General features: G+C 39.2%; 1 protein-coding gene across 5 annotated transcripts in view; it reads left to right on the top strand.

Annotated features, from left to right (window-relative positions):
* si:ch73-63e15.2 (protein strawberry notch homolog 2) overlaps positions 1-18,787 on the top strand; it is a 62,826-nt gene that overhangs the window by 24,741 nt on the left and 19,298 nt on the right. For 3 of the 5 annotated variants that reach the window (XM_023292526.3, XM_023292525.3, XM_023292524.3), the window contains exon 4: positions 978-1,101. In XM_023292526.3, coding sequence (XP_023148294.1) covers positions 978-1,101 — 124 coding nt within the window. Of the gene's footprint in view, positions 1-189; positions 339-977; positions 1,102-7,503; positions 7,918-18,787 lie in introns of those variants that run through there. The other 2 variants (XM_023292527.3, XM_023292529.3) reach the window with 2 other exon arrangements.

The raw sequence follows: 18,787 nt of genomic DNA, 5'->3' as shown, positions 1-18,787 counted from the left end.
AACTTAAATCAATCAGCTTCACTGATCTCTGGCCTGTGGTTTACGACTCAAATCCTTTCAGTAGCTTTGGCCAAGCTCAATCCCCTTGAGCTTGAGCCTTGGCACATGATTGGATGAGAAGAATGCGGGATGGTACAGTCACAGTTCCACCTTGACAAAGGTTCACTTTTACTTTCATTTTGAGTATGCAGCCCTATCAGCACAGTGGCTTGTTATGATGACTTGTAGTCAGGAAGAAACTGAAAATGTCTCTTGTTGGGAAGGCAAGTCTGTTGATCTGCACCAGTTATTAACATAGGGCACAAGGAGATGGTTGGTTCACTGAATATTCATAGCAGGTAGGAGCTGTTCTTTTTAATTTTCTGTAGGTGTTTCTCTTTAGCCCTCTGAGTCTCACACCTGGCTTTTTTTCTAACCTTGACTCGCTGTGCTTGGCCTGATGCTAACATATATGTTTAACTTATCATTCTCGTTTATTCAACAGCTGAAGCTGCTGTTGTTGCTGGCTTTGGGCACTTAGTATCAGATTTTTTAAATAATATCAGCCATTCAATCACTCACACTTTGTTTTTCGAAAAGCAAAGGAGACTAAGGGATTTGTTTTTTAAACTGTTGTGAGCAAACAAAACTGAAAGTGTTTTCACCCGATGGGTTTGTGAGATGAGCTGGAATTGATAAAACATGATTTAATGTTGTATTATAATGTTATATCACTTTAGTAAAAACATTACTAGACTCATCTTAAGATGTGTTTCACTTATCACTACTTGACATTGGATATTTTAAAGGGGATATATCACATGTCCATTTCTTATTGCACTGTAGAAAAGGCTATAGTCCATGGCAGCTGTAAGATACATTTTTTTGGATGAATGAGAGTGAAGTATGTTAGTTTTGAAAAAAATGTGATGAATTTACTTAGGTAAAAATCAGTAAATAGCAGTTAAAACAAACTAACCCTCTTCTTTCCTCTCCAGGCAATACCACTTGAACAGCAGCACTACCACCACCACTCCAGATATGCACATGGACATGTACTCGGGATTCTCTGACGTGGACTTTTCCAGCCTCAACCTTCCTCGTAATGGAGATTTCACCCAGGTTGGTTTCATATAGCCGGTTTACATGGGGGATGGATTTATATTTGCAATAAAGTTACACACAAATTATAATGCCTGCAAAAGTCGTGATTAAAATGCTCATACATGTGCTTAAAGACAGATGTTCATCTCTGTCTTGCTGCTTTCTGTCTGCCCCCTGCTCTGTCTTACTTGCTTATCAGAGAGAAGAACTATGCGTCCCACCCACCTCTTTCATCCTGTCTTTCATGTGTATTTAGCTCAGCTTAATTTACCGTAGAGCAACCTTATTAAAGCCTAGTGTTGTCTAGACAACTGCAGCAGCACCTGCCCCATTCCTGTCAAGGCATGTCATTAATTAGATACTGTAATTTAACATTCTTCTACTTTTCAACACTACACCTTCCAAAATTGCTGACAGATAAACCCTGAATCTCTTGGAATTGTATCCACTAAATGTGATACATTGTATGCAGTGCTTTAGGTATGTAAGAAAGTCCTGCAGTGGTTTTAAGCTCTTGTGACGAATTTGAGCTGTCCGTGGGATTATCCTTGACTAGGGCATTCATTTGAGAATAGGAAATACTTAGACATGGGCAGTGAAGGCACAGCCTTCTGCTCATTCATTTACCATACCGTTCCAGATGGTTACTATGCTTCATTTGCATTTTCTATTTCTGTGCACTTTTGTGTCGATCCAGTCAATTCCGTATTGTTAGCATTGTATGAAAAGGAGCCAATGTAATGACACAGACCAGTGAGTTTCTAATTTGAAGCCATTTTGGCCCAGGCTGATGAGCGTCATTATGGAACTACATTTAAACAGAATATGCTATGATGATGAGTTTTAGGAAGGGGGGTCATGGGTTGCCAAGTCGACAGGCAGTATCCCCCTTATTATTAGCATGTCTGACACTGGAAAATGCAAAGCTATCAGGGTTTTTCTTAGTTCAACATAAGGCCAAAGCAGTAAATAATCAGTGATGGGCAGAGATGTGACAGCCAAGATGTGGCACAACACAAGGCTGTTCTTACGTTGTGTTTGTTTTTAAGGACTTTTCTGTAACATAACTGCTCATGGCGTAAAATTCTATGTCCCCAGAGGGCCTAGTTATTATTATGTTATTATTATGTATGACATTATAAGAAATGCAAACTATGAGGAATGTGGATTAGAGATAGATACCTAATAAATCTCAGTAGATAAAGTGCAGTAGCAGAAGTATAGCTGCTACATTGTTACTTTAGACAAAGAGATTTTTAAACCGCACCATGCAAGTACAAATTGCACAAATAACGTAACCAGTATATTGTTTTTTTCTCTCCAGAAAAGACCTCTTATAAAACTTCTTATGTATATTTATATAATGAGAGAGTATTAAAATAATATTTTGAATGCCGTTTTTAAATGTTTACCCAGATCTCATTTAGCATCTACAATAATTAAAGAATTTAAAAAAAAATTCTTTGTGTTCAATTCATTTAAATACAAAAGAAAATAGAATTATATGCATTAAACACTAATAATAAACTGACTACCTAATACCAAAGTACAATACATAGGCTACTTTCACACAGGGGTTTTTCTTCAGCAGCTATGTACATGAGCTCAACTGCATGTTTGTCTTTTTGCCCAAGGGTTTTTATAAAAGCTCAGGCTATATCATGCAGTTTGTTCAATTATATGTTAAGCAAGGCCTTGCCAAGTTACGTTAGAGCCTCACACCATAATATGCCTGTCAGAGGAACACTTGCGAGAATAATCGAGTTTTTAATATACAAGTCAAATTGCTAGACTTATCAGTTAAAGCTAACAGTTAGCAACACATTAAAAGGAAGCACAAGTAGAGATCAAAACTACACCAACAGTTTCAGTTCATGTTAGTGTCCAGCTGTGAGGCTGAGTGTGATGTTTCTTTGGAAGAAAAAAGAGCATTGTACGAAGTTATATGAAAATGTTTTGTTGATATTCTAAACTGGGGAGTGTGGCAAGATTTCAAGAAGAAAGAATACACATACAGAGTTTCATATGGAAGAAAGTGGTTTGTCATCCTCATCACACATGCTTTGTTGTGCTGACATGGATTTTGTGATTCACACGGGGTTTCCCTGGTTTTCCATCTGCCTGTATTAACCTGCCTGGCTATAGCTTTCTTCCAGACTGGTAATTTTGAGGGTTCGTGTTTATGTGCGTCATGCTGGATCTAATAATCTATATACATATAACTGGAAGACAGTTGTTATCTGGATTTAATTTAAATTAGCATGTTTATGATGAGTGCATTAAAGAGCAGCAGGTTTGGTTTCCTCATGTCCTGGCGGAGACTTGGAATGTTCCGATGCCTGTGTGTGTCTGTGTGAGGCAGAAAGAGAGACGTTTTGTGCTCATGTTGTGCTTTCTCAGCTGTTGTTTCTGGTTTTGGACACACCCGACCATGTGAGGCATGGGGAGAAAATCTAAGTCACGGGGTCATCATGACTAATCCGCCACCTCACACTCAGCCCCCTTATCCATCCTCCATTACATGCCAACTCATCCCATTTTTTCCTCTCTCTGTCCACATTAAAAAGTTTAGCATGTTTTTTTGTATGTGTTTTTATTTGTTTGTTTTTTCTGCTGGTGACAGTAAGGCACACGTGACTGGATAGAGTTGTTGATGGGATTGTTTAGTTTGTCAAGTGACTGCCATGTTTACCTCAGCAGTTTCCCTGTTTCAGTTACAGTTGTGAAGTCATTAGGGAAATCTCTTTTGGTTTGCAGTACTTCCCAGAGTCTTACAGTTTATTTATGCATCTCACCAGAACCCAGTTGGAATATCCTCACATTGTAAGGAAACACACTGTTGCAGTGTGTGGACAGGAAGTGTATTTCTAGATTGCTGGTAACTTTGAAACAAGAGCTGAATGTTTGTTTGCATTAGAATTAATAGACTCCCTTTTGAGACTTGATATCCTCCTCAGATTATCTGCCAGTTACAATACACGTACTCAAGAGCTAATTGAAATGGAATATGTGGCCACTGTTCTATGATGTAGATAATGTTGATGATGTGCCACTTTACTACTAATGTTTATTTAATCTGGTGAGTTAAACTGTGATTCAATGGCATCACAAAAAGCCTAATGTATGTCATAATAGCACCTTATGACATTAATTCTATTGTATAAGTAACTAGAATTTCAACTAATTAATACATGTTTAAATTCATTTACAGTCACAAACTAAAGTGATATAAATGTATTAGTTTGCATTTAATATATTTTTACATTAATAGGTTTAGGGTTAGTAAATTATCATTTGAATATGGCAGTAACCATTTCCACCATCCTTTCCAGGACACTTCTCCAGAAATAGCAGTTACACCTTAAATCCTTTAAGTATTATAAACACTCAGCTTGAGTCCAGTAAAATATTGATAAACAGTGAAAACATTTTTTAAAAAAAATCTAATTTAAGCTTGATTGTATTTACTTATCTTTGTAAGTTTCAAGTTTAAGTAAGAAATAATGCAAGCCAGAGCGGGACAGGCTGTGAGCAGAATTAACACCGATATTTCAGTTATGCTGACGGTGCACACTTGCCCAAGGTAATGTGCAAAAAGCTGTGAACATCAACAAAATTTCACCATGGTTTGAAGGAGTACTATATACTTAACCACAATGACTTGTGCATACCAACCCAGTCTTAAGTTTGGTCATTTTTGGACCTTAAATACATGAATCTTTATGCAGAGAATCAGAATTACAAAAAGATTTACTGGAAGACAAAAAACAACTCATTCACTAACCACTCTGGCTAACCTCAAGGACTGAACAGCACATTGCAAACTCACACATCAACACACCTACTGTATCCTCTATATACAGTGCACACACTGTACATGCACATGTGCGCTCACTTAAGCACGTTTAGGCATATTCACAGTTACAGTCACAGGCTATATGCTCTCATTTTGTCTGTGTGTGGTTCCTCTCACTATTACACACATACATACTCGTGCAGAGTGCACTTCTAGGAAGAGTTCATTTGCATTAGCTCTTTTCAGTTTTGCTTTTTGTATAATTGAAGTCTCTGTATTTGCTGAATACGTCATACCCAAAACTCCGAAGTGTGAATTTGTCTTTAGTCTTACACTCATCCTGACTGCAAAGGGCAAGCACACCTATTAATCAGTAGGAGAACAATCTTCGTCTTAAATGATGATGCTACTATATCGTTACATATATTTGAAGTGGGAGATGATCCCAGAACATCCATGACGCCATGAGAACATACAACACGTTACAGAAAGATTTGTCAGCGTCTCCAAAGATGCTAAACATGCCTAGAAAAAAAATATGTACAGTGTATCCAGTTGTGTGGACAAAATATCTTTTAAGTCATTTGAAATCAAATTTTTTTTTAAGGTATTGATGAACTGTAAAGTGCTCAGCTTGAGCGCGTTTTGGAAGATTATCTTGTTTTTTGCTTGACTGATATAAATCAGTTGGCATATCTCAGTTCCTTCCTGATAAGACGCAGTAACACAAAGTCTTTTGAATGGCCTACTTTAAGGAGGAAGTTAAAGGTTAATTTGAAGTTTTGTTAATAGGCGCACTGTTTTCCTTGGAGACCATGTGCTCCATCTGATCTACTTTAATTTTAGAATAGCATTTGAAGGTTTAAGTTATCTATTCTACAGTTTATAGGAACTGGGTATTTATTATTTTTTTGGTTTGTTTTTCTAGAAGAAAAAAACCCCTCACAATTATTGATGTAAATTGAAATTTAAACCCACACCACTTCAGACAACATTGCCAGTTACACGTCAAGAGACATGTTTAGTATTCACAGTATGGTAGCACTTGCAAAGAACATTAGACAGTATAATACCTTACCTTACAAAAACAGTTCATGCAACCTGCAACCAAATTTGTGATGTGCAGTCTCAGTCAGCCACATTACACTTTGTCACTAAAGCTTTTTTCAAACCCCATGAGTAAGTATGTACCATATGACAATGACATCCTGCATTAAAGTGCTTGCACATAAACTTTTTTTTTTCACTTTGTCAGTGAAATAATTCGTCTTTCTTCTTTAGGCTATGATGTAATAAGGTGTGTGTGTGTGTTTGGGTGTTGGATTATAAAGATACTCATCAATGATTCATTCCTCCCCAATGGTCCTCCGTGTTTCAACAAACACACACACAGACACACACACACAAATTATTCAGAGGATTCCCACTCATACAATGATGACACCATGGACAGGCGCCACTCCGTCTCTGAGAGTCTGACTCCCCTTCAGTCCAGCAGAGATGGACATTACTGTACCTCAGGATGCTAGCTTGATATCATGTATTCCTGGAAGCTGGGAACAGAATTTGGTCCCTCTGTTCCACCCCTTAAAGGAGATAAATCACATTATTTCTGTTTTTAAATACCACAATCTCCTTATTTATGAGTGGCTCTGAAACAGTTACCATTGTCTTTCTATCAGAAAAGCTGATATAGTGCTGCCTTTGGTCAGCATCTTGGATTTGTCGAAATAGTCCATTTGCAATGTGATTCCCAGCATATTAGGGTTTTTTTGTGTGTTTTTACAATTGCGCCTCTAGTTCCAGTAAGCGGGAATGACCTTTTATGAAGAGGTATTTGTCTGTAATTGTGTACAGATAGAATGACTGGCTGATGCATGAAGGATCACTTTAATAGGAAGACTTGAAGCTTGCACTTGACCTGTTAATGCAATTCTGACAACTGTAGCTGTCTCACTGTTACTTCCAAGCTGTCTGGAATGCTTTTAGAACTATCTCTGCTGGCTTTGTTACTGAGATTAATGAATCTGTTGCTGTGCTAATTAACACAGCAGAGGTAAATTCGTTAGATAATGATTTGACAGGCCAACTGTCAAATCAAACCCTCTCAGATCTGAATCTGCATTTTCACAAGTGGCTTACCTTCCCAGTTAGCCCATTACACAACTTGTTTGCTTACTCCTTAATAGCTGTCACACATATATAGAGTTATATGAATTAGAAGTCCTTATAATAACAGCAGCCTTGAAATTGAGCGTCTGAAGACAAATGGAGAAACAAAAGGCAGAGTATAAAATAAGACAGGCAGTCAGGCAGGGAGTCAGTCTCTAAATATAATAATCATTAAATAGTGGCCCAAGCCCATTAAACATAGCGGTAAGCAGCAGGGTGTGAGGAGCGGCCAGGTCCAGAGCGCAATACTGTTTACACTACAAATGCGGTTGAGTTACACCATGTACAGTAAAATGGGCCTGACTGCCAGTAACTCTAGTCACTTACCAACAAAAGCATCATTTCCTGAAAGCTCCTCCCCTCCTCCCTCCTTCTTCTCCCCACCTCTCTCCTCCCCTCCCCTCCTCTGCTCTCTCACTCACTCTCCAACCACCTTTTCAAGCTCAGAGGAACTAATCCACAATCACTATGACTAAGCCCTCTATGCAAATACCTGACTGTCCTGGTGAAGCAGGAAGCATGTTTTAGACCCGCTTGTGTCTGTACTTGCGAGAGGAGCAGAGTTTGTATGTGTGAGGTCAGTGGCCAGAGCGTACCTGTGGCAGAGGCAGATGTTGAAGCAGAGAGAAACTGTGAAAGGGCTGGTGAGAGTCCACTGTTGTTGGGTGGAAGCGCAGCAGCTGTGAGGTGATTAGCAATACTTTGACCAACACATGGAAGTGGCTGTGGAATTCAGGGATTCAAGGTGAAGCAGGAGCATATGTGTCTGTGTGTAATATACCCCCCACACTGCAGCGATTGGACCCATGTCTCTCATGCAGTTCTGGACTAAACTTTATTCTCAGCTGGGACGACCGCTTCCCAAGGTACTGTTTGCTTCTTTCTCCATGTATATATAGCTGAATCATGTGTCTTGATTTCTAATTTTTGATGTCATGGCCATGAATTGGAAACTGTTAGCAACTGTGAGCAATTGTGACCAACTGTCTGCTGCTAAAGGTTTTTATTGTCCTTATTGAGTAACTCCTTGATAAGATTGGTAAGCAGTTTATTACCCACTCTTTATGGAACCTGGCCTGACTTGGAATGAAACCATTATTAAAATGTTTTGAAACATTAGTGGCAAGTGTCAGTGACCAAACTTATTTTTAAAAGCTCTTCAATCCATTTAAAGTAATACTGACAAAGCAAGCACATGAACAAGACTGAGATATTTGTCAGACTGTAAATATTTTCTGTGGAGATCATCATTGAGTTTTGTTGTAGATTTGGAAGAAGCTTAATTCCAATTTGACAAAACAATTATCTAGTCCTTTTTATTATCTGTTTAAGACACTAACTAAAGATATCTGTTTATTGAAAGCATAAAGAAGGAAACACTGAGTAGTCTGCCAGTCAGTCATCTGCTGAACCATTGAGACTCTAATTCACAGCCAGGAACTCTGACAAATGATTGTTTGCCTCATTCCTTGCTGTCTTCCCGTAAGTGCTAGAACCTGATATCTTGTCAGGCCAAATAGCACTCTTGTCGGTTTTCTGGATGACTACTAAACATGCCCATTGTTGTTCTGCATTGTAAATAGTGCTCCATTGTTTCTTTCAGTCATCATTCATTACATTGCACAGTTTTGGTGGATTTGTGGCTCATATCAGTCTAATGACTTCATTCAAGAAAGGCGTGCTGAGCCTAATTCCGCTGAATTTCTGCTGATGTTGATTGGCTAATATCACCACGTCAGCACTTCTTACCTCACAACCATTTCAGAAATTGCACCAGAATCAAGCAATTTGGTGAAATACTTTGAACAACTTTTCAATTAATTTTAAAAAGACTCCGTTTGCCTCCGTTAGTTTCTGTTTGGTACGCTGACTGGGATGTTTCTGTGCATTTGTATTTAGCGTCTATGCACCGATATCATTAGCAATATGTACTTAAACTGTGACAAAAACTTAGATTCTCTTAAAACAGTAGGGCACAATATCAATAAGATTTCTTACTTGCTGTATCATATTTTCTATAAATATGGACTATTTTGAGATATCTTCTGAAATTGCTTTCAAAATAAGAGATGTTCGCCAAGATTCACCGTCCTCATTCTGTGCAAAAATGGTTTGTGAATTTGAATCAGAGGCTAATTTGACACTTCAACAGAGTTAAATAAATCAAGTCAGTTTCCTCCAAAGTTATGTTTTGGTACAAAAAAATGCTATTGTTTCAACACAGTAAAAAAAAAATGAACCTGTTCTTTAAGGACATGGTGCCACGGGCCAACCTCATGTTGTTAGTTTCCTGGTATTACGTTAAACCTCAAGCATGACCCTAGGCGAGAAGCTTACGGGAAGTGAATAAACAATAATGGTGGGGATGAGTGAGAGCTTTGGAGGGTGGGTTCACAGATGAAAGAAGATAGAGGATGGGTACTAGATACGCAGGTTTTTATGATGCAAAGAAGATTCAAAGGTTGACATTTTGCTTTTACTCGCAGTGTCTAGCAATGCTTACAGTAATTAGACTTGTTTCAAGAGCATCTTGTTAAATGTATCACACTCCAGCGCCTGTTGTAAGTGCAGAATAGCGGTAGTGTTAGGCGAAGAGACATTAAAACAGGCTAATATTCTACCTAATTGTTGTTTTCTGTTTACAAAAATAAATGAAAATGTTTATGCTGCTGAAAAGCAATATGCTTGATTCTGTGAGTCTTCAGCTCTGACACTTGACAGACGAGTATGACTTAGTGGTTAAAAGTCTGTATGCTAAATTTTTGATTGCAGTCAAGTCCTAAAACTGTCACCAAAATAAACTAATACATTTTATTTTTTTAATGTAAAAAATAAAATACAGTAATAAACAAATATTGCCACTTACTAATACAGCTTTACAATTCAAAACTTTATGCACAGCACCCTGCACCACACCATTTCAAGATTACTACACAGTTGAATCACGGCCCAGTCCATTTGTAGATGATTTCTAGATGATGGGAAATGTAGATTGTTAACTCCTTAATGTGCAATTACCTTTGCCCGTTGGTAGCTTTAAGGTTTTTAAAACCTTTTTAACTTTTGTTTTGAGTGTGAACCTTATTTTATTGTAAAGACAGGCCCACCAGTGGGCCACTGCTTGTTATGAGGCTAAAGGTAGGATTTATTGCAAGGCAGTTTTATTAGATTAAGAGTGCCGTAGTGACTCAGTAGATAGCACTGTCGTGTCACATTTAGAACATACTGGGTTCATATCTGCTGGCCAGCTGGAGCCTCTCTTTTTGAAGTTTGCACATTTTGCTGCTCCATTTTTTTTTTCTCAAGGTCCATATGTGGGTCACGTGTTTAAAATCCACATCCTGATGTACCTGCTTGTCGCTCATTGTATGGAGCTACACTAAGGAACACTTAAATGTGGGTTTTTTTCACTCTGATTAAAAAAAATCCTGTTTTGGCCAGAGGTCTTTGTTGTGTGTCTGTAGATATATCGTTGGATGTTGAATAAAGTCAAAAATGCGAACAGAAAATCTAAAGTAAATCAAAATTTAGTAGTTGGCAGTTGAGGTACTTTTTGTAAGTGATGGCAGGCCAGGAAAAATTCTTCAAAGCTGCATTAGTTATTGCTGTTTTAAGCATATTAGTTATCTTTGATAGACACTCATTGTAAATTTAGTCCCATAGATCTACTTAAGATAGGTCAAGATGTCTGGAGAGTGCTGAAGTAGTTATTCAGTTCATTTCCTTGTGTGATAAAATTGTTTTGGGCTTCTGTGTCCCTTGCCAGATTGAATTAATAATACTGAAGCGCATTTTCTTTCACCCCAAAAGTGTGTAACAAATTCAGTATGTATGTTTTCAAGACGACTCTTTCAACTTGAGATACGTCACAGGATAGGCAGGAGAAAAACTTTGGTTATCAGCCAACATGCAACTGTCAGCCGGTTGTAAAAGAGTAAGTTCACTCAGTTGCAGTAGATTCTTGGCTAAGAACCAAATCAACAATTTACGGGCAATGAGCCCACCCTTCTGAGTCAGAGTGTGATAGTAGTAGACTGACCACAGGTGTGTGAAAGCGTAGGTGTGTGTCATGCACAAGATAAAAGAGAGCAAGGTTATGTAAGGTGAAATGAAAGGCTTTAAATGGATATATTTCAGATGTTTAACTTCATTCAACTTAACCTTCCTTTGTCATGTCTGCCAAACAGATCTAGTAAAATAGGATATTATAAAACCTTGCCTAATTGCAGATTTGTCACTGAAAACCAACATGGAATTTCAGTTTAGGCTGTATACTAAAAATATCTTGCCCTCTAACTATAATATCATCATAACCAAATGCAACGAGTGTTCTTTAAAGTTAAATCAAACTGACACATTCACAGATTTTTACTCTGAGGTGCATGCTCTATGCCCCTGTTGCAAGTGTTATGTGGTATGCCGTGTTGAAATTTCTGCATAACTGAGACGTCATCTTGCGTCAACACTCTCCTCACATCCACTTTTCTCAGCATTGAGTGTGCAGGCTCGCACATGCACTTTCTCACATAATGCATACATACACACGCAATTTGAGTCTGTGTGAGTCATTCTGTCTTCTGGTTTGCTTTTTTTTGTATTTTCTAAATTTCACAAACCTTTTCAGAGGCCCATCATGTTTGGGGATTTACAGTACTTGACAAAAGTTTTAGGCACATTTGATGTTTCAGTTCGTATCCATTGCGCACATCCATCAGGGTTGTGTGTGTTACTGGTCGCAGATTTATTTGGCAGCGTTACATAGTGCTCAAACATACAACTGAAATTCGTAAAGAACAGTGTTCAGTAAAATGAAGAGTGAGGAGTCCTGCAGTGATTGTTATGGCAGCCACACAGCCCTGACCTCAGCATCATGGATTCAGTCTGGGAATATCTGAACAGACAGTAGACACAGGGAAGGGAGGAACTATCCGAGATACTTAGAACATCTTCCCTGCAGGTATACTGAGGAGAGCTGGGGTTGTCTTAAAGGCCAATGACGGTCACACCAAATGTTGATTTTTAGTTTATTTTTGGTTACTGGACTTTGTATGCTACTCATTGTTAAGCAAAAACTATTCATTACATTGTTTCTGAGTGCTTCCTCATATTACTTTTGACTCACAGTGTTGTATGTCAGGTCTCGTCAGTCTTTTTCTACATATTGATTCATGGCGTAGGTTTAAACTGCTGAAACATACCTCTGTTAAAACCAACTCATTCTCATGGTACCCATCTGTGGGTGACTTCCGCTTGGCACAGCCAGAATACACAGCAGATTAAATTTCTCTCACTGTGTTTTTTAGGTCTTTTCTCTCTTTTTTTTGTTTCTTGTGCTACTTGACACTGCTTTGTCTCTCTTTTCTTTGTTAGGGAGAAAATTTGAATTTTCCAGGTAGATTTATTTGCTGGTAATGTTCTTTGCATTTTAGAGTGACATTACCTCTGTTAGTTCTGTAGTAGTCAGCGCACTGAAAGAATTAGATTCTCCTACATACAAGAACCCTTCTTTGAGCCAGCTACGTCATTTCGCTGCTAGCTGGGACACTCTACATGGCATCCCTTTATTTTCCAGAACATATGAAAACACTGGAAAATTCCAGGAGGCTTGTAAGCAGGAAGCTGTCCCTGGCTTGCTTTAGTCAGACTTGGCACGACATGAAGGCCTGCCTGTCAGGAGGTTGTTGGACTGGGTAGACTGCTTTGATTGGCCTAGGATGACTGGTGTGCGACAAGCTAGACTGGACTCTGTGGGCTAGGAAGGACACAATCATTTTGACCGTTAAACTTTGAGAAACTTGTGATAATTAGCTTTCCTTGCCTTTTATTATTTCAGACCATTCATTCAATGTTTGCAAGTTTAATTATAGTGCAGTCAAAACGAGTCAGCCTAGGTTATGGTTAAAATTCCATTATTACGACCGATTAAATAATATTTTCAGAGGACAGTTTGAGGGTCCTAAGTAGAGCTCTTTGTGATCTGTGAAACTGCTAACACCATGACTTTTTGTTGCCAGTGGCTGACATTTAAAAGTGTTTGAATATATTTTCTTTGGTTGGAGGTTGTTTGACTAGAGGGCCTTATACTCCAAAACAGATGTGAAACTTTCCCTGTGTTTTAAAAACAGTGACTTTTTGACAAATTGACTGCTTGATCTGAAGGTCTGCTTCTGGATAAGCTGATTTATGTCTGCATGTCAAAGACAGATTGTACTGTCCACACTTGTTCTGCTGAACTGTTACACACCACAAATGGCCAATTTAATACTTAAATCAAAAGACTCTTCCAAATTATAAGTTAAACAAAAGAGCTAGTTTGCCAAAAAGTCAGTGTCTGCTTCAGATCAGTGTGAGGAAAAGGAAAAACTCAGAACTGTGCTATTAAAGTCACAGCCCAACAGATATGTCAGGGAAATAGGACATGTAGACAGTTTTGCATAACATAATCCAGACAGAAAGAGAGACACTGACCAGTGGTGGCTGCTCAGTTCTTGGACCCAGACCCACCTCGGGAACAGAATCACACAAACATGCTCACACACTTGGGCCATCAATCAGGTTCTGTTGACTGCATGGACAATGCCTTCAGCTGACCCCGGAGGGAAGAGCCTCTGGTAAGGCTTCTGTAGGTCAGTTGCTCATAGGGACAGTGTGGGCGACTTGATAACTTTCTGTACCACCACCTCATTCACAGAAACAAACCACAGAAACTGACAGATGTGATTTCACCACGCCTGCTTGACACTTTGACAGTGTCATTTGGCACGGCCTACATTACAAACAGGCATTTTTTTTGACTTTTACAACCCTCAGACTCCTGATTGGGATCTGATTCTCACACCCCTGTCTCAACTACTACTGTTACAGCAGTCTGGAGGATTACAGGAGTATCAGTTACGGCTTTAACTTTAATTTTAGCAAACTTTTTGTGAAAACCCTCATAGATTTTGTTTAGTCTCGGCCAGTGTACACTTCAGTATACAGCAGTAGTATTAGATCTATGTTTGAATTATTCCCATCATCTGATGCATAATATTGTTTGTATTATGATCCCAAAAGAAAGATGCTGAGCTACACACAGATTAGTATCAGTGAAGTGTTGGGTTAAAAAGATCTTCTTCCTGTGGCCGAATTTTGTGGGATAAGAAAACTAGGATAAACACAAAGAGAGAGGCTGAAAGGGCAGGGAGATATGACGACAGGGAAGAGAAACAAGGGGGGTGGAGCTTTAAAGACTGGGAGGGAATAAGCAAGAGATGACAGAAATGTATGGGTGAATTGGCGAGGTCATTTGAGGTGTGTATGTGCTAGTGTGTAAGAGTGGGTGTGTGGGGTAAGTGCGAGGCCAGTGACTTGTTTCCTGGCCTTGGAAAGTAGCCAGGCTGGCAGTGTGTAGGAGGAGAAAGCCCTGGGCCCGGTCTGGCTGAGGCCTCAGTCTGTCCTTGCACTGAGGCAGGTTATTGAGTTTAACAGGATGTGGCCCAGGACTATATACAGTAGCTCTAATCATAAATTTACTATCTAATAGGAGATGAAAATTGTAGCCTCTATATACAGCAGTAACAAAAACTAAAATCAGAAAAGTAATTTCTTTCCCAGGTTGGTTCTTGAAATGGACATCTTTTGGCTTGTACATAAACCCCATCAAAAATAATTGCTTTTTTTCAGGTGAGAAGTCAGTGAGAAACAGAGTCCCTGTTGTTACAGGAGTGTCGACATATCAACTGTCATCAACATTTCCAGCACGCCAAAGAAAATGCCAGTGAAAAGTCACAGCTGACAGCACCATGTGTGTCACAGCAGGCATGTGGCTGTTCATGTATTGTGTATCCTTGGATCACATCACTACAATTGACCATTACAAATTGGGCAGGAAAATGTGGAAAATTTTGTTAAACAACAAAAAAGTACAACCGCACTTAATATGATTGTTGTAGAATGAACCCTTGAAATATATTCATTTGATTACATGTTTGAGAACAGTCCCTATCTGATAAACCTTCACTTATATTTCAGACCCTTCAAAGTGATCGTAATACGTGGCTATCACTGATGGAATTTTTGATTAGAAATACTTTTTACTTTAATAGAGAAGAACAAGGTTTATAGACAAAGAGGCCTGTGGAAATTATGGTTTGTGAAATTAACTAAAAGATATGGCTGGCTGCTAGACTTCCTTGTATGGTAATGCCTGTGTTTATCATAGGGGATGTGTCATAACCAGTGCCAGTGTAGTCATTATATCAGAAACGGCTGTTCCTCGTTTCTCCCATGGCAACTGTTGAAGCTGTTTGTAGTTATGTGTTTGCTAATATTTATTTAAAAGCAAATTTTGTAATTTCCTCAAATGATTAAGAGTTCAGTGGAATTTTTTTAAGGAGAGAGGTTTTTGTGACACATTTTAAGCTTGCTCGTCGCACAGTAAAAGCATCAACATTAAAAGATTAAACAGATGATGGAGTTAAGCAATTTGCAGTTGTTTTTTTAAGAAGTGTATTTTTCCGCGTCTGATTCTTGAAGCTGCTGACCAGCACCTTCAGCCACAACCACCGAGTAACTCTACAGTTCTGCAGACGTCTTCTGAGCTTGAGGAGCTTGTTGGAGCTGTTTTTCACCGCCGTGTACTGCCTACATTAGTCATCAGAAGGCAGACAACTGTCATTATCCAGACAATCAAATACAATTTACCACTATTGTGGATACATGATGTTCAGTCTGTGCAAATGTGCATGTAGCCTCTGTACAAAGCTTCTCTGAATTAGAACAATATTGTTTAGATTATATGTTGCAGACTAGAAAAAAAGATGCCCATATTTGTCCATGGTTTAAATTATTCTGTGTAGGTTGTACAGGGAGGATACCTAATACTGGCTTCACAATTCACAGCAGAGGAGAAGCTGAAGTGAAACAGGAACATGTGAAAGGCAACAAACAGGAGGGGAGGGGACAAAAGACAGGAAAAATAATATGTGCTTGAGCTTTCATATGTTCTGCTATGCACATGTACACACACACACACACACACACACACACACACACACACACACACACACACACACACACACACACACACACACACACATACTCCCTGTGATTTTTTTTTACCGATTCCAAGAAGAAGAAAAAAGGATTTCAAGCAGACTTAATTCCCTGAAAGAAATACTTGCACACACATAAACGCACACATTCAGATATTTTATTTGTTGCACAGCAGAGAAAGAGTGTAAGAAAGAGGGAGCGAGAGAGAGGCAGGATTAGTAGTTATATGGTTGTGAGGCTGTGTGCTGTGGAAGGAGCCAGATTACCATCAGAGCAGTTGGAATTCAAGCCTTATCTCTGCTTGGCAGGGCCCACTCTTAGGAGCAGTAGATGAAGTAGCCCTGGGTATAGGCCTGCTGGGGGACAAACACTGCTGCCTCTGTTACGCTCTGCTTAACAGCTCGATTAGCATGGTCCTGAGGTTGGACATATCTTGGTTAGCAGCAACCAAATGGCTGCATTTTTCTGTCATTCCCCATTATCAGGTTTGTTGTCTTAATAGCAACACTGTATTAGCATGGTACGCCCTGTTACATGGGTTTACATGATGCAGAAAACCTAGAAGTTGTGTCATAACGCAACACAGAACAATACCCGACAGGCCTCAACACAGATGATATATTTGTAAAACAAAGTGATTTACAACTGAATTCAGCTTGAATTTAATTTATTGTAATGCAGCACATTATAGTCATTAAGGTTTTTAAGGTGGAGTCTGCGGTTCTTAAGAAAAATAGTTGACATTTAGCCAGTTAGCAAATGTAGATGGGAAGTACATAACAGATTTACCATCCCTGTTGCTCCCACTGCCTCCTTTTCAATCTTCTCCCCAACCTCTATTTTTTCACCTGACTTGTGCTCAAGCACAAAGACGCACAAATTTACAAAAGTCACACTGGTCTGATCCTCTTTACCTGTTTCACATTTACTAAGCCGGGCCTACACCAGACCACATACATCACTCACAGCTAACAGAACATCAGGTGATATTCACTGCATTCCACCAAAACTGTATTGGATTGGTTTCACTGGCCCTACTTCTAAGACTTCCATAACTATAACCACCGTTATGAAGAAAGCTATTGTGACAGCTTAAATTGTAATTTATGTGCTTGTGTATAAACTCTGTGCAAGTACCTTTAGTCTGTTTGTAACTAACTTTTCATCAAATGTTTGTGGCTAACTCTGCTGCAAAAATAACAAGCAAAGCTATTTTCCACAGTGAAATAAATGTGTCACTGCTTATCTGTGTGTTTCTGCAATTTTGCTTCCATGGAATGATGCCTCTGGTGACACGGTATCCCTTTTCCAAGCCATGTGTTTACTCATCTATCTTCAGTCAGAGGTGCCAGGAAAGGAGGGAGTAGAGCGAAGAATGAGGACACAGAATAGGATGAGATACACAGTTGACAGAGTAAACAAAAACTAGAGAAAGGAAAGGTGGTAGAAAGTGACAGGTTATGTGTTTGTGAGTGGTAGTGGTATTTTACAAGGGCACTGTCTCCATCTACCACGCTGTCACTGCACAAAAGCCAGTTGTTCCACTTAACTGTCTGCAGGGTAAAGCAACTTTGGAGAGCTTGCTTGCAGAGCTCATGCCTGATCTTGCCCTCAGGAAGCGCACACATACAAGACACTCACAAACAAAGGAAGAAAATTTAAGAGAAAGGTAGGGAGAGAGTTGAAGAGCAAGGCATAATCATAAAGCTACCAGCACACACTGATAAGCTGAGTGCTGTACCCTTGAAAAGGCACTCTTTTCAAAGCACAAACATTCACTTGTTAGAGTCAGTAGGTTGCTTTGCCTCTCTAACATCAGAGGGCAAAACTATATTCATGTGTATGTAAGCACACACAGGGCTGAGCCGGTTGTTGTCTGTCTGCTATTCACTGTTCTCACTATTCCCCATTCCCACATGATGTCGTAAGGTTAACACTTCCAGCACTACATCTTTTCCTCTCATGGCTGTGAAACATTTTCTGCTGAACTGTGAGTAATGTCTGACAGGCAGCTATGGCCAAAGGCAGCACAATTTCTCAGCATTAATCAGTAGCAGCAGATTGTTGAATGGAGTCAGCATCACAGCTAATCATTTATCTCTGTTTCTGGGCTTATTTTTTACTTTGGGAGCACATCTTCACTCTCAGGAGCATACTGTGCCTTGACACCTCTCACGAATTCTAGTGTCTATAAAGTATCATTACAGGAAAAAAATAACTCTGGAGACAACTAGACCATGAAGGAAAGGTCAAAGTTTTGAGAAATATGCTTATTCGCTTTCTTGCTGGGACTTGAATCAAAAGACTGTTACATACATGAAATCACATGCATTTACGCTAAATATAAATCATCTGCTAGCAGACAGCTAACTTTCTTTAGCAAAAAGACCGGCTCTTTCTGAAGCTCACTAATAAACACGTTACCTTGAAGATTTTCTTCTTTAGAGGACCTATGTGCCTGAATTTTACTTAGCTGGAACCAGTATCTTTCTGGACCTCTGCTAGCTTAAATTAGCTGGAGGGTGATTGCAGATTCATACATACACTGCAGACATTAAGTGGTAATAATCTCTGTGTGATGTAAGCATGCTTCCTAAAATGTGGAACAATCCCCTTAAGATGAGGCAAGCAGTAAAATGAACTGGCAAGCTAGAATGTTTGGGTGGTATTCAAGGCTACTTCGTGGTCCTCTGGAGGGTG

Source organism: Amphiprion ocellaris, chromosome 2 (assembly GCF_022539595.1).
Source record: "Amphiprion ocellaris isolate individual 3 ecotype Okinawa chromosome 2, ASM2253959v1, whole genome shotgun sequence".
NCBI classification, from domain to species: Eukaryota; Metazoa; Chordata; class Actinopteri; family Pomacentridae; genus Amphiprion; species Amphiprion ocellaris.
This window is presented reverse-complemented; position numbering and strand designations above follow the sequence as displayed.